This window comes from Hylobates moloch, unplaced genomic scaffold (genome assembly GCF_009828535.3).
Source record: "Hylobates moloch isolate HMO894 unplaced genomic scaffold, HMol_V3 SCAFFOLD_13, whole genome shotgun sequence".
In the NCBI taxonomy this organism is placed as follows: Eukaryota; Metazoa; Chordata; class Mammalia; order Primates; family Hylobatidae; genus Hylobates; species Hylobates moloch.
This window is the reverse complement of record NW_026652288.1, coordinates 81,767,858-81,795,333: the sequence shown is the minus strand read 5'-3', so window position 1 is coordinate 81,795,333 and position 27,476 is coordinate 81,767,858. Positions and strand designations below refer to the sequence as shown.

Sequence of the window (27,476 nt, the reverse complement as noted above, 5' to 3'; positions counted from 1 at the left end):
TAAGAAGACGATGTCTGTTCATTAAATGCAAACCAAATTAGGCAAAAGGCAAATAGAAAATGGAATTTTAAAATTATAACATTGATGTGAATGACTTCTATCTTGAAAACTACAAAATATCACTGAGAAATATTAAAGAAGACCTTAATAAATGGAGGTGTATATTATTTCACAGATTACCCAATATTCTAAAGTTGTCATTTCTACCCAGTTTGATCCATGGTTTCATTGAACTTCCAATTAAAATTCCTATAGGTATATTTGTGGAAATTTAGAAAGCTGATTTTCAAACATTATATAGAAATGCAAAAGGCCAAGAATAACCAAGGCAATCTTGAAGAAGAACAAAGCTGGAGGATATGCTACCGGTTATCAGGATTTATTATAAAGCTACTAATAAATTAAGACAGAGTAGTATTGTTACAAGATTAGACTGGCCAAAGGAACAGAATCAAGGGTCCAGGAACAGACCCACATCATATGGACACCTGGTCTGTGTCAAAGGAAAGGGTGCTTTTATCAGTAAATAGCACTTGATCAATTGGATATCCATAAGAAAACATGAAACCTGACACCTGCTACATACCATATTCAAAAATTTATTCCAGCTGGGTTATAGATATAAATGGGAAAAATATAAAAATTAAAACACTTAAGAAAAAACACATACATCCATGGCTTGGGATAGGCAAAAATATAAATTATATGTTTTGTGTTCTTAAACAGAACACAAAACAAAATTTGAGGGGAAACAAGGAGGCCTGGCTGCTGATTTCCTTCACATCTGACGTTTACCTCTGTTTTGATGTGCCATTGTGCAAACTTACTTTGAATTTCTGACTTAAAATTTTGCTCATTCAGATAGAGCATAGCGGATTATTTAGTCATCCTGACCACTCAGTGGGTGCCAAGAACCTGTCAGGTCTCTAGGGCTGGTTCTGCCCGATATGCCTTTCTGCACTGCTGAGGAACCCTACAGAGGATCAGTCATTTGATCTAATCTTCATGGTTCTGAAAGCAGCAGGGATGTTTCATCATGTGAGCATTTCTCAATACCTTTCACACTTTCTCAATGTGTAGAAACAATGGCTTTCCTCCTTTTTCCAACACATTCTCTGAAATGATACCAGCATTTCAGACATGACTCACGGGAAGAGACATTTGATCACCCAAAAGTCTCTGGCCACAAGAGGTTTTAGAGATGACCTCCATGCATTGCATGATTTCATTAAAAGAACTTTTGGCTCACTTCCATGCTCTGGTATCTGCTTTCAACCACTTCAGTGGTGAAAGAGGGAAAGGGATCTTCAGTCCCTCTCTTAAGGATTTATGGGGTACATAAATACTGTGAAAACCACACGTTTAAACCCCTGATGCCTACCTTGTGACAAACTGAACAGATAAGAAAGGCAATTTTTTAAGACCTAAACCAGTGCCTCAAACCCTTCTATAACATGGTTTCTGTTTTCTGATATCTCTAAATGTATATATGGGTCTTTTTGGACCTCTGTACTCTCATGCTGAATTTCTTTGATGAGAGAATTCAGATATCTAGGTTTGTTTCTTTTCCTGTCAACCTAATTTTTCATACTATGATTTTGTTGTTGTGGAGAAGATTAAAAGAACAAAAAATTAAAAATAATAAAGTACACTTGGGGAACCGATACATTGAATTATCAAGTGTTAGCATAAAATAATTTGCTTTAAGCCTCCATTTTTAGATTATTTTAGATTATAATTTATCTGAAAAATATATGACTACTTTAGAGTACGTCTGTAGGTTAAAGAATTCACACCACAAAGAAGCCAAAAACAGAGTAATTCATGAAGAAATGGAACACAAACAGGTTTAGTTGTCACTGAATAATTATCTCACATAATGAGCACAAAGTCACAAATAGCATAAACTAGCATAAACTAAAAATGACAGTGATAAATGCCAACAAAGGGAAATAGAAACTGTATTCCTTTTTAAATGTAAGGCACAATGGGTAAAGCCAATGGGAAATTTCTTGGCTGGTCTGAGAAATATTTTACTGTGCTTAATTAAAATTATATAACAAGGCCGGGTGCTGTGGCTCACACCTGGATTCCCAGCACTTTGAGAGGCTGAAGTGAATGGATCACCTGAGGTCAGGAGTTCGAGACCAGCCTGGCCAACATGGTGAAACCCTGTCTCTACTAAAATAAATTAGCCTGGCGTGGTGGCGGGCACCTGTAATCCCAGCTACTCTGGAGGCTGAGGCAGTCGCTTGAACCCAGGATGCAGAGGTTGCAGTGAGCCCAGATCGTGCCATTGCACTCCAGCCTGGGTGACAGAGTAAGGCTCTGTCTCAGTCAATCAATCATTCAATGAAATTGGATAACAGAAAGTAAATTTTAACTTTTAAATTCAAATATCCTGCAGGGATTCAGTTAAATCCGGTTAGTTTTCTGTACAGAGACTGTGTAGATGGTTCTACTAGCAAATACAGGCAGTCTTCGCTTTTCACAGTAGTATTAACTGAAACTCGTGTTCATGTTGGAACCGTATAATCACTTGTGTGGTTCCCTGATACCTGATAATCAGATCCAATATGCAAGCATTTCATTAAACACAGCACCATGCATTGCAAGGACTGCCTGTGTATTTTAATTTATATTGATCAATTGCCCACAGTTAGAAGAGCACTATGAGCACATGAAAGATGTGATTATAATTCTGTAAAGTATGTCTGGGTGAGTGTAAAGTTTTTGGATCCTTAACATTCAAAATAATTTATTGGCATCTTGGCTTATGTTCCTATTAACCCTTCTTAACTCTCCATCACTCCAGGGGCTGAGTCACCTGCACCAGCATAAAGTGATTCATCGAGATATTAAAGGGCAAAATGTCTTGCTGACTGAAAATGCAGAAGTTAAACTAGGTAAGAGCAGAATCCTGTGAGCCTTGGAATTGCAGGAAGTGATGAGATTATATTAACAGCTCTAAAAAAATTAATGTTAATTTGTCACCGTGGATTTGGAGAGCATTGCCCTAAAAATAGAAAGGAAAATGTTTCTTTGCCTATTTTAAAAAATATTTTCTCAAGGCATTCTGAGGAATGAATTATATATAATGTGGGAACAGAACCACTTGCTTAATCAATATATAGAAATAATTGAGATTTTTTTGTTTCAGCAGAGATGAGAAGTGACAAACTTTGAAATGGCCTCCTATATCTTACAGTTTGTTTGTATTGTTGCTGCTATAACAGAGCACTAGGACCCAGTTTTTTTCCATTAAAATATACACAGTTAGGCATATTCAGAATAATCAATTCCTGCTATATTCCCATAGGTTTAAGTTATATTTACATTGATTTTGTTATTACCTTGGGCTCCTGTGCAAAGTGGATGCTTAATATTCTACTTTAGGTGCATACTGATTACCCCCTCTTCCATCAATGGGAGAATCCTTTTCTTTGGCGTATCTATTAGAGCTCTTTCTGCAACAAATCTGGGACTGTCCAAATAAAGTAGAGAATTACCACATGCATTTGAATGCTTGGTGTATATGAGTAAGAGCATGAATTGACAAATATCCAGTAGGATATGTAACTTGTCATCTAGAAAAGGATCACTGTCCATATGATTGTACATTTTCAAAGAGATTTAAACATCTTCTATGTTTATATCCCAAACATTTGCTCTTCCTTTTTGTTGAAATATATGACTCCCATTTTTTTTCTTAGTTAACATTTGGGGCCAAACTTTCTCACCTCATGAATATTCTCTTTTAAAAACAAAAGTATACATTATGTAGGCTAAGCAGTTATATATGTATCAACTAGATAAGCTCTCCTGAGAGCATTCTTGCATCACTAATTAACAGTTACTTGTTGAGTGTATATTATATGCCAGGCCCTGTACAAGACAATTTTCTATAGATTATCTCTCATAAACATCAGAGCAACTCTGTGTAGATGTCATCATCCTCATTTTACAGATTAGGAAACCGAAGCTCAGAGAGGTTGATCTACTAGCCCTAGGTCATACCACTAGTAGGTGGCAGAAATGAGATACAAACTTAGGCAGTCTGACTCCAGACTTTTGCTTTTAATCACTTGTCTTGTATCCCCAAAATACTACCCTTTATGAAAACCAAGCTTACTTTTTTTTTTTTTTTGAGACGGAGTCTTGCTCTGTCGCCCAGGCTGGAGTGCAGTGGCGCAGTCTCGGCTCACTGCAAGCTCCGCCTCCCAGGTTCACGCCATTCTCCTGCCTCAGCCTCTCCGAGTAGCTGGGACTACAGGCGCCCGCCACCACGCCCGGCTAATTTTTTGTATTTTTAGTAGAGACGGGGTTTCACTGTGGTCTCGATCTCCTGACCTCGTGATCCGCCCGCCTCGGCCTCCCAAAGTGCTGGGATTACAAGCGTGAGCCACCGCGCCTGGCCACTTTTTTTTAACACCTATTTTTGGTCCCTGTGAAGGCTTGGTGTAACCAAATGTAACTCTTGTGCCTTCCTCATTGGTACACTTCATCCATTTATACATGCAGTTTAAAAACATATTCACAGTATAGAAAAGGTAGAAGCAACCCAGGTGTCCATCAGCAGGTGAACGGATAAACAAAATGTGGTCCATACATACAATGGAATATTATTTAACCTTGAGAAGGAAGGAAATTCTGACACATGCTGCAACGTGGATGAACCTTGACGACATTATACTAAATGAAATAAGCCAGTCACAAAAAGACAAATACTGTATGATTCCGCTTATACAAGGTATCACTACCTTGTATAAGAATAGTCAAACTTTTAGAGATGGGAGGTAGAATAATTGCCAGGGGTTGGGGCAAGGGGGAATTGGGAGCTATTGTTTAATAGGTACAAAGTTTCAGCTGGGGAAGACGAGAAATTCTGGAGATGGATAGTGGTGAAGGTTGCACAACAATGTGGATGTGCTTAGTGCCCCAGAAATGTACATTTTAAAATGGTCAAAATTGTACACTTTATGTTACTTGTTTTACCACAATAAAATAATTCACATTCATTTTATCGCTATATAAAACCTAAGATCATAGACTTTATTTACTTGTCTATTCTTAAATAGTGGACTTTGGAGTCAGTGCTCAGCTTGATCGAACCGTGGGCAGGAGGAATACTTTCATTGGAACTCCCTACTGGATGGCACCAGAAGTTATTGCCTGTGATGAAAACCCAGATGCCACATATGATTTCAAGGTATGGCTTCTTTGTTGTGATTCAAAACGATGCCTACCATCTTATCCTGAGTCTCACAAAGTCTTAACATGCCTTTATATTTATGATTTATGTGACCCAAAGGGAGAACTGAAAAACATTATTTGAGTTGAAGACCTCTAAGACATGCAAGTGAGGATCTTTTTAATGAATTCACCCATCTTATCTGATGGCCTGTTTGTAAAAAATAAAAAATAAATAAAAAGTTTAAATCATTTTCTATATTTTTTTGAATTTATTCTTCTTATTATTGGAAAATAGATTGGATTTCCATTTTGGTTATGGTTTAGATTTTTGGAAGAGTATATATTCTGATAGCTTTTTACGTTAAACTAAGATGTGAGTTTGTTGTCTTGGGTCATCTTTTTCTGATTGAGAATAATCTGACTTCTACAATGCTCGAAGTATAATTATCTGGGGTTTCTTTTTCATGAGAGGGAATCAGATGGAATATTGGTGACTACTTTATGGTATTTCTGTCGTGTGGCCTGATGTTTCATAGAAATTTGATTTGTGACTTGTTACTTTGTATTATAAACTAGAAATTTGCTAATAAATTCAAAGCTGTGTTCAAATAGATTTCTCCAAGAAGCCCTTCTCTTTTCTATTCTGCTAGCCAATAACCAAACATAATTTTGCATTATTGCCCCTCAGGTTTATTGTCTGGACTTGCAGGTGACACGGCTTTCTAATGAATGGTGACCGAAAGTCAAGGCAATAAAATTAGGGGCAATGGGATCTAGGAACTGCGTGTGGGTTTCCAGGCTGTGCATTAGGTAGAGAGACACCCTGTGGTCTTCGTGTACATTACAGGACAACTTGGGCAAAACTTTCTTGGGCCGGTTTCAGAGGTGCACGGACTTTTCACCAAAACACTTTAATGATCCTCTGTAAATACTCTCATCTAACAGATGAAGAAACTGAGGCTGAGGTCTGCAGGTGCTCACCGGGTTAATGATCCTGTCAGAGTTAGCACTTGAATGCAGGTCTCCGAACTTTCTGTTCAGAGCCCTTTCCAATATATTACCTTGCTCCTCTGTAACGTACTTCCATATAAATCTCCAATTTATCAATTAAACAGTATATTTGAAGAATATTTCACTTTTAAGGAATACTTTTAATTCTCGACATGTGGGGTTATTATTGAAATCAGGTCTCAAAGATGCAAACATTGCAGCGTTTTTGAGGCCCTGTATCTCAGTGTTGACAGAAAATTTGCCCCTTTGGGGAATTGCAAGCTTGAAGGTCTGAAAACCTAATAATCTCCCATAAATTTCCTCCTACCTTCAAAGTTAGTCACTGTAATAACCTGACAACAATCTGTCTGAAAACAGCTGCCAAGTTAAAAATTAATCTCCTGCCAAAATAAGTGTCATTTTTTTAAACTGCTAATGATAAGCATATTTAAATAATTCCATTTGCAAATCCCTTCAGAGAAGCCACTACAAAATATACATCCCAGGCCAGATATGGGTATCATGATTAGCTACAAGTAATTCTTCAAACCATGGTTATACCTAACAAGTGCTAACTAGTCTACATCTGGGCCACAGATATTCTAGATTACTATGTAACATAGCATGGGGAAACAGCGTTTGCAGCTTTTACCCTCAGCTTCATCTTTTAAGTATTGTAACTGACTGCACTATACATGGGACTTTTGTTATGTAAATAAAGTGGGTGCCTACAACTGACTTGTTTTCAGTAGGGTATCTAGAAGAGGCTTTCCTTCCGGCCAAACCAAAGCTTGGAATTAAACTGATATTTTGGTCCTCTTTCCTCAGATTATGGCTAAGGAGTATAGTTTAAGATCACTGTAAATGGTGTGAGACCAGTGCATAACTCTAGGTATGGGCAAAGCCTGGTGTATGAGTAGCCACAGAGGTCGTCATGCTGCACAGTGATTTCAGAGGTACTGGAAGGCTCACCTGGCTATAAAAGTATCCTGAGACATTAAAAAGATTGAAGATGAATGTCTGTGTGTTTTTTTAAAAAAATAAAGAATCTTGATAGAATAGGTTCAACGGTGTCAGTCATTTAGACCTTAGTGCAAATTAGTTTAACAGGATCGTCAGGAATGTAGGTTGTGCAAGAGGAGGAAAAAGTCATGGCAGGGATATGAGCTTCACTGGTTATTTGCCATGGGTAAAAATAGGAGGATGACAAAAGAATGAATAAGGAAGACTTTTCTACAGAGGACTTTATAATATTGAATTATTTTAGGTTTTTAAAAAAATTCATAGTGGTCTTCAAAGACATCTTAGACAAATCAAATAGTAAATAATAAATAACAAAACCAAGCCATACCCTGTTGGGGTACAGTGGAAGGTTTGGGGATTCTTTGCAGATTTATTTAATCCACTTATACAGTTTTACTGTGGGCCAGAGAAGAAGCTGATCTTTAAATAACCTTACTACTTCTTTCTTGGCACCATATATCATCCCCTTTTCTGTTCAGTATCCTTAGGAATGTGACCTGTCACCAGGGGACAACTTGACAATATGCTGACTTTCAAAATCATTTATTCATTCACTCAGTGCATATTTATAGACTATCCATTGTGTATAAGGAGTTAGTCAAGCTGTATCTGTACATGCAGTTTCTGATAGAAGGTTCATTTGAGACCCCATCAAAGCCCAAGGATTTCACTGTGTGTGTATCCCAGCCCCAGAAGCTTGATGCCAACACTTTGGGCCCTCATGTGCTATAGCCACTTTCAGCTGAGAGTGGGTATTTAGAATAAAAGATGACTTGGCCACCGGACTTTATTAGATTTCTTACCACAAAAGTCCTTTCTGTAAAATAAAGACAAGAAGAAAAAGAAAAAGAATATAGCTTAGTTTTGTTATTTGATTTATTGTTTATCGATTATTATTTGATGTGTCTAAGATGTCTTTAAAGACCACTATAACTTTTTATAAAACCTAAAGTAACTCAACGTTATAAAGTCTTCTGTAGAAAAGTAGCTTGAAGAGCTTCTGCTTTTTATTGCAGAGTCTGGTTTTGTGTGATATCTACTGGGCACAGTAAGTAACTCACTGAAAATAGACCCTCTCCTAAGGAGGAGCGCCAGAATCTCATTTGCCGGGTGTGCTGGCTTTTCCCTGGAGGCCCTTCCTTTCTTGTTTTCAGAAATTCTGTCAAAACACTTCAAGTGAAAGGAAAGGTTTCATTTCCCTGATAAGTATGTGGGGCAATAATGAAAGCTTTCCCGTTTAATAATAAGCATTCAAAAGATTTGAAATTAATAAAACTGTTCAAAATGCCTAGGCTGTTTAAATTGTTATTTTTTTTAACCTACTTTGAATTTCATTTTGGTTGGATGGGATCTGCCAAGCATTTTATAGTCCTGTGTATTTATTACTTTAACAGAACCACCCACTAAGAAATTTCTGTGGCTGAATGCCACAGTATAGTACACATAATGTAGTCTTATTTACCCCTCCCCCCACCCCATGGAGACACACACACACACACACACACACACACACACACACACGGGAAATGTATAAAGAACCTGGAAAAACTTCATAGTATTTACTTTTGAATAGGGCACGTGGATGGAAAACTTACAATTTTCATTTTCTATATCTTTCTGTCCTGTTATGTTTTTTTGCCATAAACAGGCCTTGCTCTTATATGAAGCCAATGAAGTAAGAGATGCACAGTGAAATGGCGTACCCCCCCATCCCACTCCCCACCAGATTCCTGTCCTCAGGCCTGATCTGTGCCAATGTTGTTTATTATTTACCTAAACTCTGTTTATGAGACTTTCACATGGGTACTGCAGATTATCTGCAGACATGGGTGTCTCCTCCAGCGTTTGGGTGAATATTGTGCTCTGGTTGTAGAGAAAGTACTCTTTTCCCCTGTGTCACAGATAATTGGCATTGTTCAGGCAGGGTGCAAATACTTCTTCTAAGTAAGAGGTTCAGTTGGAAATGAAGTGAGCAACCTAACCTAGTGGTAGATTTCCCGCCGTGCAGGGTGTCACCTGAGAGGACGATATTCAGATTGCAGAATGATGCATTTATACTCTCAAACGAGTCCTGGCATCTGTCTACTGAGATTCAAACAAAGGCCCTTCCCTATTCGATCAGAAGGAAGATGACCCAGATAGCACATTAGTGTCACCAACAGGAAACTGAAACTCCTATTCAACATATTTCTGTGGCTCTCTGTTCACACCCACCTATAAAGGATTCCTTGGTCAAACGCAGCCAGTACCTCCTCCAGGCAACATGCTGATCCCCAGGGGAAGAGAGTAAGCTATTCTAATATTTTCCCTTTGGTCACATAACAAGTGAAAATGGACAAAGAACTAAAGATTTCTGTCCTCAGTTTGTTTTATGTGTGAAATGGGATTATTAATAACTATCTCCACTTCAGTGACCCTAACTCACCACCTGAGTTCTGTGTCTAGATAACATAATATATAAATATATAACATAATTAATAAGAGTCAGTCCTTTGAAGTCAGACAGGACCAGTTTAGACTTTGCCTCCTATTTGCAAATTACCTCAGGGGAGTTATTTAACTTTTTGTAAACCTGCATAAAATGGGAATAATAAATTATTTATTCTGAGGTTATAATAGAATAAAGTGAGAATATATATAAAGGGATTAATACAGTGTCCACCACTTGGTAAGTACTCAATATATACTACTTAGTATATATATATTTATAGATAGTTTTGTGTTTATGTTATCATATGGAAGTATTGCTATTTGCGGCCTTTTTTTTTTTTTTTTTTTAAGACGGAGTCTACCTCTTGTCACCTAGACTGGAGTGCAGTGGCACGATCTCGGCTCACTGCAACCTCTGCCTCCCGGGTTCAAGCGATTCTCCTGCCTCAGCCTCCTGAGTAGCTGGGATTACAGGCGCCCGCCCCCACACCCAGCTAATTTTTGTGTTTTTAGTAGAGATGGGATTTCACTGTGTTGGCCAGGCTGGTCTCGAACTCCTGACCTCGTGATCTGCCTGCCTTGGCCTTCCAAAGTGCTGGGATTACCAACGTGAGCCACTGCGCCCGATGGGGGCCATTTTTTACCCCTAAAAGGCAACAGTTTCATACGGTTCAACCTCATATTTGTGTTACGCACCTCTAACTGTCTGCTTACGTTGAGCCAGAATCTGCTTCTCTATAACTTTTACCATTCAATTAAGATGTTGCCCCTAGGGACCATACACACAATGCATCAATTTCTTTTTCCCACCTGGAACATTTCAAAAGAATAAACTAGTCACAAATAAGTTACCCAACAAAAGACTATTTTCTGCTCTGTGATACAATATGCTGGCTGTGCCCATTATTAAGCTATTGTCTGTCAACTCTGGACTGCCATGCTGCCCTCTGCTTTGTAATAATGGAGCTAGGAGTCAGCTGTCCTCCCTTCTGTTTGTCCGTCTGACTTCTTATCGGGCTCTGTCAGCAGGGAGCAATAGAGAACGGGAGACCAAGTCTGGAGGAGGAAGGAGGACACGCGTTTTCCTGTTTGCTTCCTGTAAGCTTCTTGTTTATTATGCCTGCACGGTCCCTGTGACCTCTTGGACCACCACTGAGTAGCAGAGCTCCCTGCCATCTTACCTGACTCTAGTTTGCTGGTTGAACTGCCAGTTGATGATATCTGGTCCTAAAGGTCTATCTGTTCCCACATTTGTTGAATACCCAATGCAGCATGTACTGCATTGTATATTAGGCACTTTGCATATATTTCCTTATTGAATTCTCTTACCAATCCTGCAAGACGTGTTCTTTTCATGTTGAGGTTGAGAAAATGGGCTCAGAGTTGTTAGTTGTGTCAGAGTTGGGTCTGGCTGCAGACCATAGGCACCTTCTACCTCATGGTGCACATTGGGGCTCTTGTCTTGTGCCACACGGCCTCTCATTCTTCTGTGGCTGGTTCAGACATCTAAACGTGTTGCTTTTCTTCACTGTGTTGAGCAGTCCAGCCCCAGAAGGAATGCTCTCTTGCTCTGTTCAAGTTGCTTGTGTATCAGCTGTTCCCCACTCCCACCCTTTCCAGCAGCCAAAAGTTCTGTCTTGCCTCTGCCTTCCCAAAGGCACTAGAATTTGTCTCTCTTCTGTTTGTAATGCACACAGCGCTAGGCTATTAATCATGCCACGGGCTAGGCTGCGCAGCACCTCTGGAATAATGAATTACCAAGCTCCTGCCAAAATGAGTCACACCATGGCCATGAACGAAACTTATCTTTCTCTGACTCTTTCCTCATCTTGTTCTTCCCTCTTGCCTTGCTCATCTCCTGTGATCTGTCTTGCCAGTGGTAATTGGAGCATTTTCTCCTTTATTTAAGTTCTGAAGTGTCTTTGGGACTCGCTAATGTATCCAAAGGCTTAAACAAGGCCTGTCAAGGACATTTATGGCTTTCTAGCATGGGCAGTTAAGTGTAGCTTACAAGCAACTTTGGATATATGACCAGGAGTATAAATGTTCCTTTTGGAAAACAAGAGAACCCCAGCCAAAAAAAAAATCCTAACAATGATATCAAATGAAGGCTTAAGGAAGCAGCAGAATTGACTAGGTCATGTGACTTAGCAGAGTATGCACAGGTATTTGTGGTGGTGTGACCTTTGGTTTGAAAGTGGTGTTCTGGTGGCTTAGGGAAAGGCTGCCTAAGAGGGATTCTAAGGTGATGTGTACTAAATAAAGTACATATTTTTTCCCTAAACCTTCTTGCTTCCTGTGGAATAAATCCAGGATTACCTAACAAATGAGACCTCTCCATTAGCCTACTGTCAAAGTATGTTTCTTCATGTATTATCACTTAGGAATGCTTTTGTCTGTACTTAGGTTTCTTATGTCACCAGAAATCTAGAGGCAGGCAGTTCAGGGTTCATGTGATGGTTCACTGATATCTTCAGAAACCGAAGCTCCTAGCTTTCTGTGCTGGCATCATTAATTTGTTGGCAATAACTCATGGTTGCAAGATGGATGCTGTAGCTCCAGATATCATATTTTTATTCAAGGCACTAAGAAGTGGGAAAAAGTTAGCAAGACACCAGCTGTATTTGTCCGTTATTTCAGGAAAAACAGAAGCTCCCAGAAGATGTTTGCTTATGTCTCATTGGAGAAAACTATGTCACATCCCTAACTGCCATCCTTAGCTGTCGGGGAGTCAGGTTAGGCAAGTGTGGCTTTGCTATACTCTGAAATGGAAGCAGCAAGAAAAATGAGGGTTGAAAATGACCATTGGGTTAGCCAATAAACAATTTCTGCCACAACTAAATGAAGGGAAATCATAGAAGACTAAGTTGGGCAGGCAAAGGCAGTGTCACCTGACAGTGGAGAAGGAAATCAATATTCTTGAGCCCTACTCTGTGCCAGATTTTGTGCTAGCAGCATACCTGATCAATACACGCATGCCACGGTCATTTCCATTGTGCAACTGAGAAAGCTAAGCTCTGAGCAACATTCTGCATGTAGCTAAATTAGAAACCTCTATTTGAATCTGGATCTGCCTGACTTGAAAGCCTATTCTCAGCTGGGTGTGATGGCTCATGCCCGTAATCCCAACATTTTGAGAACCCAAGGTGGGAGGACTGCTTGAGTCCAGGAGTTCAAGACCAGCCTGGGCCACATAGTGAAACCTCATCTCAATCAATCAGTCAATACCTATTTCTTTCTTTCTACCAATCCATGTTGCCATTGGGAAATTGAGGCCAGTTTTATAGTATGAAACTGGAGTACCTCACTGAATCTCAGTAGCTTTATTGAATTGCCAGCACCTTCAGTCACCTATGGACAAAGTAGGAATCTGAAGTAACTATTTTATGGATTAAAAATGCATTTTGATAACAAAAATGATAAGGGGAAAAAATGGTGAATACTCAAGTCCTTAGATTGTGATGCTAGTTAAAAGAGAACTGGCCTAAAAGCAGAAGACCCAGCTCAGTTTAAAACCAGCTGCTAAGGCTCTTTGATCTTGGGTAAGTCACTTTCCCTTATTTGTGAAATGAAAGGTTGGGCTAGGTGGTCTGCAAAGAGTCTACCAGCCCTAGAACACTTAGGTTTTGCTACGTTCTCTCATGTATCTTTCATTTGTTCATTCATTCAATAAATATTTATTAAGGGCCTACTGTGTGCCAGGAACTGTTCTAGGTACTTTGGATACATCAGACAGCAGAACAAAGATCCTTGCCCTGTGGCTCTTATGTTCTTATGTATGTGTGTTAGAGGTAAAGGGCACAAGCAATAAACACAAAGCATAGTAAATTAGTGATGAATAAATGTGTCGTATGTTAGAGTTGGTTAGTTCTGTGGGGGACAAATATGGGGAAGGGGAATGAGCAGTGCTGGGGGGAGGTCCCAGTGGTCCTCATTGAGAACACAGGAGTTGAGCAGGCTTTGGGGAGGTGAGGGAGTCAGCTAGCACATCACTGGTGAGGTGCTGCAGGCAGAGGGAACAGCTTGAGTCAAGATCCAAAGGCAGAAGTGTGTCTGGGCCTTCTGAGCATTTTCCTTCTCCCTGACCTGAGGCCTGGCCTTGAGTTCTTCTTACCCCAGAACCATCATTTTCTTTCATATGTATTGGTTTTCAACCTAGCCCAAAGCTTCCTGGACTTGAAAGCCATTTAAATTGGACCCTTCTGTTGCAGATAGGGCCATAGAGCCTGGCTGCCACCTTCTTACTTGTGCCTTATTTCACACTATAGAAACAATTCCTCGGGATTTAGGGAAAATGGTGGTAGAACTACTAAGGCCTGTAGATACTAGAGTCTTATCGAAATAGCACAGGGACCTTAAGAGCCAACCCACCATTTCCAGACTATTCTTGCTGTGTTTCCTGTTTAAAGCCTCCTGAGCAGCGAATGACTGACTCAGTGTTTCTCTCATGTTCCCAAATGATTACCTTTGTCTATCAACCATAAAACCCCAGATACAATAGAACTGCGTTTTTGTCTTTACCAGTTATTGCTCCTGAGCCAACTTGTAATAGATGGGCTGAGCCTTCCCCATCAGCTCTGGAAATAACTTCACTAAGTGAGGCCAAGAGCCTCTGGGAAACCCAGTCTCATGCTAGGCCAGAGAAACATGGGGTGCAGATTGCGTTTAATGAAAATCTTTGTGTACATCTTGAAACATAACAAAGAGAAGGGACAAGAGTTGCCTTTGTGAGTTGTGTTGTATGCAGACAGTTCCCTGGAGTCTTAGAACGATGGTGTTGTGAAGGTGCATTGCTATTCCCAGTTGAACTGAGAACTGGTAACACTGAAGGAATCCCCCTTGCTCCTAGTGTGAGGTTACACATGTGTCCCAGCCACCTGCTCTCAGGTAGACTGCACTTTAGGCAAGGGGCTAGACCCCCTAGAAAGCCCCCTCCGCATTGTGCAGGCCTCTGCCCAATTACTGAACAGCCCTGAGTGTCATTTCACAGGATATTGAGAAACTTAGTTCTAGGGAATGACTCAGCATGAAGGTTATGAATTTTATGAAGCTCTCTTCCAGTTACATCTCTTTTTCATGTGGCCTTGACATTTGTTTGATGGCAATAGCAAGGAAACTTACCTTTGATCACCCTAATCTGACAGAATTTTGAAAAATGTACAGCATGCATGAGGTATTTAAAATGAAATATCTATATTAGGATGTGGGCCATTGAACCAAATTTGATACTAGATTTTCTTACCAATCTGCTGTGAAACTGAGGCAGCAAGCCTCTGTTTGGTGTTTTCTAACCAGGTTTTCCCCACCTCTTGATATTCCCCCTCTCATGCAATATTTAGAGACTACTGAGCCACAGACAGAGTATGGGAGAAGAATATTATTAGAGATGGAGATTGTACAGGTAGAAGTGGAGGCATTACCCTGGAAAATTCTGTTCAGAGTATAAAAGTCAGTCTGAGCATAAGAAATAATATAAAGATACTGGCTTCTATTGTATATACAGTCTGCTCACAAAATAGACAATATTTGTTTATCTTTTCAACAAATATATTGAGTTCCTCCTACTGTGCCCAACTCTGTTCTAAGCACAAGACAGACATCAGTGAATGCCATCAACAAAAAGTCTCCCTGTCCTCATCTTATTAGGTAAAACCATATGAAATTGCTGTTTTTGTAGTTAAAACAATTGAATATAAATAACACCTACTATCTGATCCAGCCATTCCACTCCCAGGTATTTAATTAAAAGAAATAAAAGCATACACCCTCAGATTTGTACACCAATTGCAGCACCTGTATCTGTAATAGCCCAAACTGGAAACAGTCCAAATGCAAAAACAGTGATATGTCCACAGAAAGGAATACTGTGTCCATGGAAAGCAAAAGGAGTGAGATACTGATATGTACTACAACATGGATGGACTTCAGAAACATTGTTCTACGTGAAAGAGATCGAATACAAAAGACCACATATATTGTTTCACTTATACAAAACTTTGGAAGTTACAAATTAATTCATAGTGACAGAAAGCAGATCATTGGTTGCCTAGGGACAGGAGAGTGGGGATGGGTTCAGGCAGGAAAGGAAGGAGGCAAATGAGGTCTTTGGGGGGATGATGGATATGTTTACTGTCTTGATTGTAGTGATGGGTTCACAGGAGGATCCCTGTGTCATACCTTATCAAATGGTGTACTTTACGTACAGTTTATTATATGACAATTATAGCTCAGTGATGGTGTTATAAACAGTCAAATAACAGCAATTTCATATGGTTCAATCCACAGATAAATTTCAGTAACGAATTAATTTAAAATTTTTTATATTCATTTTTCATACATTTATTGATAAGCTGCCATGTGCCGGACACCACGAATGGTACTGTCAGTGAAAAGTGAGTAAGACTGTTTCTGCTTTGAAGGTTAGTGGAAGAAAGAGGTTTGTAAACAGACAACTGAATGACTTTCACAGGCAGTTCTGAAGCAATTACCAGGTTTAACCAAGTTGTCCTTTGTTGATTAAATTTATGTGTGTGTCTGCCCCTTCTTTTTCAGAGTGACTTGTGGTCTTTGGGTATCACCGCCATTGAAATGGCAGAAGGTGCTCCCCGTAAGTACCCTCCTCTGGGGTGAAATCTGTTGCTGGTCTGCTCTGCAGGTACTGAAGTTTCCTTGCCAGGAGCTGCAGTTGCTTTACTTCCACTACACCGAGCCCTGCATGGATTCAAGCTGGCATATTTAGAAAGCAGAATCATCTTAAATCAACCAGGAATCCATTCATTTCAGAGCAGTGGGAGAATTCTGTTTTTATTAGAAAAAAGAAAGGAAGAAAAAGAAAGCATACTCTGGGGAGTCTTGTTTGTTTTACAGATTCTGTACATCATTTATTCTTGGACTACTCCTCACCTGACATAAAACTGTGACCAGCTCACAAGACTATAAAAACTCGAATGTATGAAAATCCAAAATTAATTTTCAGTGCACAGGTTATACAAAGACTCCACTCAATGGCTATCACTCCTCTTAAAATACTGATGTTTAAAATTTTAGATATCCCTGCTATTTGAGGCAGAGTGGCTAGGGCTCCAGCAGTCTTGAGAATCTCAGTTCCTTGAGATTTGGAGTATTGGCCCTGGCAGAGAGTCTCTGTCATGAGTCTGTGCCTCACGGATCTCCATATAGGAAGTGTAACTGGTTGTCAGCCCCAGCTGCTGCAATGGCACCAGGCCGCATCTTTCAAGGGCCACTCCCCGCCAGTGACCTAGCACAGTGGGGATACTAAGGCAGGCCCTTTCCTGGAGGACACAAGATTCTTTTGTAGGCAACTTTCACCCAAGTAATCCCCTGTGACTTCGCAAGACCTGCAGGACAGTCTGGGACCCTTCCACCTACCTTTTCTCCCTCTCTCCTTCACTCAGGGTCAGACTTGCATAGCAATCTGATGATTTCCCATACTGCCTGGCTCCTTTCCTGTTTCCATTCACATAGTAATTTACCCAGTAATATCCTTGGTGTCTGCATCTCAAAGGACCAGAACAAAAACAGGCCCTTTATTTGCATGACAGGTCGTTATGCTTATGACTTTTACCTTCAGGTTGTCATCGTTTTCTTCCCAGTCTAGAATTGGTAGAACTCATCGGTAGCATGATTGATTTGGAGTGCTGGTTGACAAAATTGCCCTCATTCACAATGCTAATAGGCATGTGTGAATCAGAAAAATAATATATTGCAGTCTTAAACCATATTATCATTCTTGATGAGTGGTAGACAGGGCTAAAAATAAACTTCTGCCCACAGAATCCTTTGGCTTTTAGGGAGCATATATTCTTATTCTAGCTACAAAGTAGAAATTCTCCCAGATGTTTGAAAAGTAAGCTAATACAATATTTTATTAAAATAAGAACATATGAGTGCTTTCACTATAAACGATATGCCATGTTTACAAGATGAGATCTTTTTATAACTTTTGCTGCCAGACTCTGTGTGACTTAATCCTCTGGGCTTCCTGCGGCCAGTGAATTTAAAAACAAAATGAAACAAAACCCGTTATGAAAACTGAAAAGCCATTCGGGATATCTGGAAACAGAGAAAATGGGGCTCTGGGGCTGGTGTTTTGGACTCCAAAAATCTGTGTAGATAACATTGCATTTGGAGGAGCTGTCGATGTGTAAGAAATAGATGGGATAATCAAATGCCTTTTATTTATGGCTTAGGCTTTTACTAATTAAAAATAGCTTACCATCTCCATTGTAGTTGTCATCTGATGTTATTTACTTTAAATGTCAGGTGGCCATTCACAGCAAGGATGGCTGGTTGTTGACCCTTTAACTTAGTTTCCTTAAATATGAAGTAAACATGTATTCACTAGAAATGTTAGCAGTAACTATGTGAACCATGTTGTATTTTATGAGACTACTATAAGTGGACATTGGATCTTTCAAATGCTCGTCAAATGGAAGCATTTGGATATTCTGACTTTGTGCTCACAGGTGGTGTGTAAACTCAGGGGGTCACTGGGCAGCATTATCTGCACAGCCAAGATGGGCTTGGCCTGGGTTTGGCCTCTAACTGTAGCTGGCCCTTGTTTTGGTCTCTTGCAGCTCTCTGTGACATGCACCCTATGAGAGCTCTCTTCCTCATCCCCCGGAACCCAGCGCCTCGGCTGAAGTCTAAGAAGTGGTGAGTTTGGTCTTCGATGTTTTGCAGATCTAAGGGTGAGGTTTTGTTGTGATTCTATTCTGGATTAGCTCTAATCCCTAGGTCCTGCTGATAGAATGAGACTAACATGTATTATGACTTGGTGAATTACTTTCCATATGCTGTCGTTCATCTTAAAGTATATATTGAGTATCTACTGTTTGTACAGCAAGTCTTTATTCCCCCACCTTTAAGGTAAGAAATTATTAGCCAAAATGGGTAAGTGAAGCCCAAGTAATAACATGAAAGCTCTTTGATTTATAACTCTAAGTCATATCTTTCCTGGCAGCACAGAACATCTTATCAGAGAGGGTGATAGTTTAGAGAGTCAGCCTGTTAGATTGGCTGATTTCTCTTCTATTCCTTACAACAATCATTCTGTAAGTGCATATACATACCAGGTAATGTTTGAGATTATTTCTCTGGCATGTGTATGAGCATTTGCAGTTTTTTTGTTTTTATTACTGTTTTCACATATGGCAGGTGATACTGGCTTCTTATTTGGGGCAGTGATTTAACTTTTCCTTTTAATAAACTTACATAAAACGGTGGCTTAATTTAAAGGAAACTACTACATGAATACTAGTATGAGTGAGTGGTGTGAGGTACGGCAAAAATTATGTTGATAGGATATGACTGACTGACATTTGGGAAACAGTTCTACAGGTTAAGCCAGATGTTGGATGTTTGACTTTTTGGGGATAATTATATAGTTGGGATCTTTAGATCTTATTATTCCGTAACCAAAATTCATTGTTTCCTCCTTTCTTCCTATGGAAATGGTGTATCCTCCCTGATACATTCTTGAATCTCGGATTACTCTTGGCCTGAGGTCAATTCCTGCACTACTTGTGACCTCCTATCCTTTTTCTAGAGATAAGTCCTGGGCAGTGAGACCACGAGGGACAGGATCCTTCTGCCCCTTTCCATAGCCCTTCATGAGCAGGCGCTTGACTGGGGTCCTCATGTTTCCCACCCACCCACCCACAGGCTCACCTCTACCATACAGGGGGCAGCCTTAATTACCACCAGTCATCTAATAATGAGAGCCACCCTGGTGGAACAGAGGAAAGGGCACGCTGCACAGAAAGAGGGAAGGAAACAGCCAGAAAAGAGATGGCAGCCTCAGAATTGCTGGGCCCTGCGAGGGGAGTGAGAGTTGCTATTGGTAACAAGGAGGCAGAGCATTCCCTGCTCCTCCTTCCTCTGCGGAGGGTCACTGTTGTACAAGACAACCCTTCTCTCCCCAGCAACAGCCCTCCCATTGGGTGTCATACATCATGTGATCGGCAAAGCACCCCAACACCCTGCTTCCTCTCTTCTCCCTGGATCAGACTCCCAGGGAGAGGGACTGGCTCAGTTCTCTTCCCTGGAAGTGACAATGACACCACAAAGCCCTCTGCTAGGTTCCTGCTTGACATCTGAGCTGAGTCTGGTGTATACAGTGGGCTTTACCTACCCTGCTCCCTGCCCTGTCTTCTCCTTGTCTCCCTTTACTGCTACAGGACACGTATTCCGAGCTTTTCCATAGAGGAGGACAAACCGGCCCTCCACAGATGTATTTGGCTGTCACACTATGGTCATATACCCTGTTTTAAAAATATGTGTATTAATTGGCAACACTTAAAAATCTGTCAATTGAGCATTACATTTAGATTTCTGGCCTTTTTCTTGCGACGATGCAGTGAACTGCCTGCAAAGATGCTAGTTCCTGCTCCCATTTAGGACAAGTGATTGTCCTTCTCCTCCAGCTGCCACCTCCCCCCAACTCAGAAGCTGGTGTCAGTTGGTTAGTATACATCTCCTGTTTTCTTTTTCTTTTCTTTTCTTTTTTTTTCTTTTTTTTTTTCGCTCTGTTGCCCAGGCTGGAGTGCAGTGGCACGATCTTGGCTCACTGCAACCTCCGCCTCCTGGGTCCATGCCATTCTCCTGCCTCAGCCTCCTGAGTAGCTGGGACTACAGGCACCCACCACCATGCCCGGCTAATTTTTTGTATTTTTTTTTTTTTTTTTTTTTTTTTTTAGTAGAGACGGGGTTTCACCGTGTTGGCCAGGATGGTCTCGGTCTCCTGACCTCATGATCCGCCCGCCTCGGCCTCCCAAAGTGCTGGGATTACAGGCGTGAGCCACCACACCTGGCCACATCTGCTGTTTTCATCTTAACCATGGTCTGCGCTACCCCTTTTTGTGACCTACCTGACCCCACAGAAAAGTGACCCCACAGCCTTTGCCCTACAGTGTTGGTTTTCACCGACTGAGACCTAAAAAAGATCAATGGTGTGCTGACCTTGTTTGAGAAATACAAACTTTTAGGACAATGCAGGCTGATTTTTCAGCTTCAAACCTTTGACGACTAATTTTAATAATGTTGGAGGGAGCAGGAGAAGTTTGGAAACACTGAGAAGTCCAGGCCAATTTCATCTCATCCTGCCACCTTGCACACCTTTCCCTGATGTGTAAGGAAAACTGAGTAGGAAAGCTATGGGAACGAGTCCCGTGTTGTCAGACAGGGAAAGGAAAAGTAACCTGATTGTTAGAGAGTGATTGGGGAAACAAAAGCCCTGATAATGTGCCATTTCACACTTCGAATCCAGCCTTTGTAGAGGTGATGGTGCAGCCTCCAGGCACATGATACTTGACAGCAGACATGGCTCCCATTTCTCTGCAATACAATTCCACCAGTTTTTAAGTGAAAATGTTCAAACACTTCAGAATATTTTATCTTGAAAGCGCAGGTCCAAAGTGATTTGAAGTAAGTTAGGGTTTACTTTAATAGACTCTAGTGTTTGAGAGGAAATGAAACATTTTATGTTATTTTAATTATTTAAAAGGAAAAGACTCCCTCCTACGACCAAGAGACAAAATTCCAAAATGTTCTTTTATTTCCAGCTATTCTCTACCTAAATGAGTTACCGGGTTAAATGCATTGCTCTCAGTGTATATATCAACACCTGACCAAAGGGGGCGCCATTGTTGAGACAGGACCATGGACTCTTTTCATGGCAAACATTCAATAAAGCATCATTTTCAACATGACTGAGTCTACAACATACAAGGCATAAACTGGTCCTTAGTGTGCACTTTTTTTTGTTTTGTTTTTTAACTTGTGCCTTCAAGATTTGAGAAATAAAGGCAGTGGCACTGCTCTTTCCACTGTCTTCGTGGAGGGAAAGGAGACCACCACCACTCACAGGAGCCCAGTTCTTCCTTCCCTATTGGTATGATGAGGAGAGGCCTTTGTGGTATGGGATGATGAAGTTAGGGCACCACTGAATGTTCAGGCAGCTCAGCCATTTAATAATAAGTTTTCTGGGAGGGTTGTAACCTTAGTGGAATCAGAGGAAACCAAAGATACTCTCACCCTCTACCTCCATATCAGCACCAGCAAGTGAATAGTAAGACTGGGATTCCCATTTTCTCTTCCTGTCTCTTGTGCGTGGGTAGATTCCACTCGCAGGGGTAAACCATCTCCTTCAAAAGATTTTCTCCTACCTTCTCTTGCAACCCTGCTCATCCACACTCACCTGCCCTCACAAGTATACTCAGTGTCACTGCCTCCCTCCAGGACTCTCTGGAGAAGGATAGGAATGGCTCCATTAAGTATAAGACAGTGAATCTTTCATGTGCCCTTTAAATTTGAAGAGCCCACACAGGCAAAGCAGCACTCAGTCGAGATCATTAGAAAAATCATAACTGCTTATATGTACAAGCTCCGCTGGTCCAAGCCGCTCATGCTTCAGGTGCAGGTGTGGAAGCCCAGTGAGGCTAAGTGGTGTATTTGCACGAGTTCTAGCCTCCTCACTGGGAGAACCAGCCTGGAGCCAGCCTCCTGCTTTTGCTCCAAGGCTAAAAATCACCCCCATTATTTTATGAGGCACCAGTTCTAATGCTTAGTGGGTTGTCAGACTTTTGAGATATGACAAAGTTCTTTGTGTGTGTGTGTGTGTGTGTGTGTGTGTGTGTGTTTTCTAAATATAATAATAATACAAAGCAAATATCAGAAATTCCTTCAAATAGACTGAATTGGCTAGTAGTAATGTGACTTTGAACTTTGGACTTTATTAAAATCCAGCTGAAAACTATTACACAGACTTTAAAAATTAACCTTTTTGTGCAGCCTCCTTGGAGATAACAGCCCAGTTGACTCCTCCTGCTAAGCTATTTAACCAATACGTGAAATAATTCCCTTAAAGAACTCTATGTTTACTCAGTTTAACAGAAATGAGGATTTCTTTTTTTTAGAGACAGAGTCTCATTCTGTCACCCAGGCTAGTGTACAGTGGTGCAATCATAGCTCACTGCAGCCTCAAACTCCTGGGCTTGTCAAATGATCCTCCCGCCTCAGCCTCCCCAGTAGCTAGAACTACAGGTGCGCATGCCACCATGCTCAGCTACTTTTTTCTATTGTTTATAAAGAGACGGTCTTGCTATATTGCCCAGGCTGGTCTTGAACTCCTGGCTTCAAGCAATCCATCCATCTCAGCCTCCCAAAGCACTGGGATTATAGGTGTGAACTACCGCACCTGGCCAGAAGTGGGGATTTCTGCTCCTCAGTCCTAAAGGCGGATGCTGTGTTCCTTAAGCCCAATGATGCTCAGAGATTGCTGGGGGCAATGAAATCATAGTCATCATCATAATAGCAAACACATATATGACATTTATGATACCAGGCACTCTTCTCAATATTTTACATGAATTAATTCACTTATCATAACTTTTTTTGAGATAAGTACTAATAATATCCCCACTGAATGTGGCCAGGGAAACTGAGACACACAGAAGTTAAGTAATTTGTCCCAGTTAGTAAGTGATGCAACTCCAAGTAAAGGAAGAGGGTAGCTTTTGGAAATAGGGCAGAGCCGATGCAAATTTTAAGGCCAAATTGCATTTAGGGAGTCCGATGATTACCAAAAACTTTTAACCCAACTGATTATAATGGCTAATGTAACAATCTTTCCAGCATTTTGAATTCCCCCAACACAAGTTAACATATAAACAGGTTCAATCTGGGAAGATAAAGTATTTAGTGACTCTGATAGTAGAACTAGTATTCTCAGACTGTAGGTACCAATCATTACCATTTATTTCTCCATGCCAACCCTTGGGAAATTGGTTTTACTAACCTTAGGTGTTTTTATCTTATAAGAGACAGAACTAAATTACTATCAGCAGAGATTCAAGCAATAAAGTTATATAAATGTACTTTAAACTCATTAGAACACTCAGCAAACAGTGAGGTAATATTCAACATAGGTGAAGTGTTTTCACTCTTAAATAAGTGTGTAATTAAGCATATTGATTCTTTGGTCATGCTAACTTAAATAAGAGACTATGAATCCTTCTTTGAAGACTCATTTTAAGTAAACATTATTTTCTCTTCAAAGGGCGCCACTTGAAGAAGATATGAAATATATTAGCAGCTTTGTAGTTCTGCACAAGTGGGCCCATCTTTTAGGCCCAAAGTTATTCTCTTGAATATCTCTGAGTTTTTTCTCCCAGCAAGGCATACTGGGAAAAAGGACTCTGTTTAATAACTAATCTCATTAAACTTGAACACTATTCCATTCTGGAGATTTCTCTGACAGTTTTTTTAGATGCCAATATCAGGGAATAGACTGTACATTCTATTAAATCTGGATCTCACTTTTAAATTGAATGTGATTTCTTTTATTTATCAACCTCTAATAGTTGGTTGAGCACTTTATAAAAAACAAGCACTTCCGACAGGTGCGGTGGCCCATGTCTGTAATACCAGTACTTTGGGAGGCTGAGGTAGGAGAATCACCTGAGGTCAGGAGTTTGAGACCAGCCTGGCCAGCATGGCAGAACCGTGTCTCTACTAAAAACACAAAAATTAGCCAGGTGTGGTGTCACACACCTGTAGTCCCAGCTACTTGGGAGGCTGAGGTAGGAGAATCACTTGAACCTGAGAGGCAGAGGTTGCAGTGAGCTGAGATCATGCCATTGCACTCCAGCCTCGGTGACAGAGCAAGACTCTATCTCAAAATAATAATAATAATAATAATAAGAAGAAGAAGAAGAAGAAGAAGCACTTCCTTCTAGTTGCCAGCAAGAAAAAGAGAACTGCCATTTATATTCCTTGTAAATATTTCATACCTTTCTGTCTTAATTTTTGTTTTCATCTTTTTAATACTGACTTTTCTACCTGGAAAAGTACTGTATGGAGTTTGTTTATATCTTCATGCAGGTCAACCTCATTCTCTTCAGTTCATTCCTTAGGAGTGTCCTTTATTTCATTACATTTTTCTGGCAAGGTTTCTTCTTAGATGAGATCATATTTATGCCTCCACAGATTGATTTGATTGATCTGAGAAAGAAAAGAATATCCGTTCTCCAAACCTCCCTTTCTGTCCCTCAAAAGTGCAGACTTGAAGGTGGCCATATTGCAGCTCTTGTCCAGAACCTTCATCATGCATTCACCCATGCACCAAACACGCAGCTCAGGTAGTGTGCTCATGATGCAAAGATGGCTCAGGCACGTTGATGCTGCTGATGATTTTCATTGTGAAGAAGCAAGGATATGCATGGAAGCACTTAACAAGGAGGTGCATAGAGTGTCCTGCTGTCACTATTTCTAGTCTACAGTGTGGCCAACGCTGATTCATCCTGGGGCAACCCCAAGCACAGCAGGCTACCTTTACTTCTAGGTAAAATATTTTAAAAGCTTGAATGTAGCTTAGAAATTAAGAGTGGAAAAAAAAATTCCAGTGATTCAGTACTTTAAAAACATGGAATAAAGTGAAAAACTGCTTTGACCAGGGCAGCACTAGAGAGTGGTGCATACAGAAGTGCCCTGCCATGTTTGAGTGGTGAAGAACATGCCCCGCATTCTGTTCTGTGTGGTGAGGGCACCTCTCAGGCCTGGAGAGGATGTATGCAGTGACTGCTGGCGAAGGCTCATTTCTGGGATCCACTCCTGTATCTCCCCTGTGCACCACAGGAGAGCAACAGAGAGCACAAAACAGATCATTCCTGCTCTGGGCAGGACAGGAAGGGTGACCCGAGTTTCACCAAGGTCTCCTGGAGTGCCTTGGAAAAGCATGCTACAGAGTCATAAGCTTAATTATTGATGACTCTGAACAATTTCTTGGAACTTTCAGCAAGAACATGCGTGCTCAACTCATGAATCACGGCTGAAGTCCACCATTAATTTCTGCCACATTGTGGCCTTACTGCCATAATCGTAGGTATGGTATCTCTCGCCAGCTCTCCCCTGCCAGGTCTCTGGCATAGGGTTTATCTTTGAGGAAATATTGCCTTTCTAGAGGGAGATAAATTTGTGTCTGGGTGTGAACTTAATTCTTTAAAGTTAAATGTCTAAATCCTTGAGTTAACGACAAAGGTGCACATATTCTTATATGTTCTTATTCCTTGGAACGCAGAGTTCAAAAGTGATTCTGAAACTACTGGTTACAAAATTTGACTAATCAAAGTTCACTTCATCATATAAAAATCTTGCTCATTTCTACAAAATGCAGTCCCTGTGACCTATCCAACCTTGGTTTTACTTTTCTCCAGCTTGCATTTTCTGCCTTATTTAAGTGGCTCATCTCGGTGTCCCCCAACATATATTATTCTCATCCTAGCCTGAGTTTTTCACTGATTTCCTACATATCTGAACTATCCTTTTCCCCAGAGTGATTTTCTCCTAATTTTTTAAGGCCCAGCTATGGTTTCCTTATTCTAATAGCCCTTCTAGATGTGATCCCCATAGAGGTCTTTTTCTTCCCTGCGTCCTTTTGGTCTGCTATGTAATGTTACATATAAATTGTGCAAAAATGCTTTCATGTGCATAACTACCTTCTGCTACCTCAATTGCACGTTGATGATGATGATGCCTTTGAACCCATTATGCCTAATATAGTGCTACACCTGTTTTCTGATTAGCGGATGATCCCTATGCCAGCCAATTGGACCTTAAAAAAAAAAAAAAAAAAAGTCCCAGCATTTCAGAAATTACACGTTTGCTTTTCTTTGGATCACCGTTTTGTCTGTGGATTCATTTCTTTTGTTTGGCAGGTCAAAAAAATTCCAGTCATTTATTGAGAGCTGCTTGGTAAAGAATCACAGCCAGCGACCAGCAACAGAACAATTGATGAAGCATCCATTTATACGAGACCAACCTAATGAGCGACAGGTCCGCATTCAACTCAAGGACCATATTGATAGAACAAAGAAGAAGCGAGGAGAAAAAGGTTAGATGTACATTTATATTTCAGCAGCAGAAACAAAAGATGGAGTGAATCATGGGCTCTTGATGTATTTGGAGGTGACTATGGGGATTTCAAATGGGCCTGCATTATTCTTAATGTGAGGGGCTGTCTCTGAGACCACAGCCCCTGGGCATCAGTGGCGTGAGACTATTGAAGTAGAATCTTTCATGAAAAAAAAAAAAAAAACAGAACTGCAAGAAACACTACCTCTGCCAGGCACTGAACAAAGTCATGTTGAGTGATACTATGAAGTACTTTAATATGACAAGTGATTTTCTCAATTCAAATTAATATTCATGTTTAGAAGACTAAAACTCTACAGAAGACAGATAACCTAAAGAAAAAAATTCATCTAGTTGACATTTTTCTGTACTGACATTCTTCAACATTTAAATTTATGTGCTCTGAGGCTCATTTCTAATTCTGTTATTTAGAAGTCAGAAATAATTTTTTTATAGTTGCAGTGATAGAAAAGATCATTAGGTTGCCAGGCTTGCTGAATGGAACATCAGATTTTGAGCTGAAGGTCATTTAACACACTTCTTATATGTGCAAAAACACATCTTTGTGACTCTAGCTCTTATATGTCACTGTCTCTTCACTGCATCACTGAAAGAACATGAGTCCAAACTTGGGGTCTCAGACTGTGCCCTACCTTTTTGAATGGAAGCTTACATTTTTCACTAGCATAGAAATGGTATGCTAATACTATATATTAGGGAACATTGAGGTGAGCTGCCAAATGAGACAAAATGCAAGCCAAACAAAAGTGAAACAGGTTGGATGGGTAAGGGGAGTGCATTTTCTAGAAACGAGCAAGATTCTTATATGGTGAAGTAAACTTTGATTAGGCAAATTTTGAAACCAGTAATTTCAGAATCGCTTTTGAACTTTGCTTTCCAATTAACAACTC

The 27,476-nt window shown here is 40.4% G+C and overlaps 1 protein-coding gene across 4 annotated transcripts in view; it reads left to right on the top strand.

Moving 5' to 3' along the window:
* The first annotated feature begins 2,720 nt into the window (after nucleotides 1-2,720).
* The window catches only part of TNIK (TRAF2 and NCK interacting kinase), a 128,528-nt gene continuing 103,772 nt past the window's right edge, over nucleotides 2,721-27,476 (top strand). For 3 of the 4 annotated variants that reach the window (XM_058426963.1, XM_032174002.2, XM_032174001.2), the window contains exons 1-5: nucleotides 2,722-2,906; nucleotides 5,079-5,209; nucleotides 16,189-16,243; nucleotides 18,234-18,312; nucleotides 26,370-26,545. In XM_058426963.1, the coding sequence (XP_058282946.1) occupies nucleotides 2,777-2,906; nucleotides 5,079-5,209; nucleotides 16,189-16,243; nucleotides 18,234-18,312; nucleotides 26,370-26,545 (571 nt within the window). In that variant the 5' untranslated portion in view covers nucleotides 2,722-2,776. Of the gene's footprint in view, nucleotides 2,907-5,078; nucleotides 5,210-16,188; nucleotides 16,244-18,233; nucleotides 18,313-26,369; nucleotides 26,546-27,476 lie in introns of all 4 variants that reach the window. The other variant, XM_058426962.1, reaches the window with a different exon arrangement.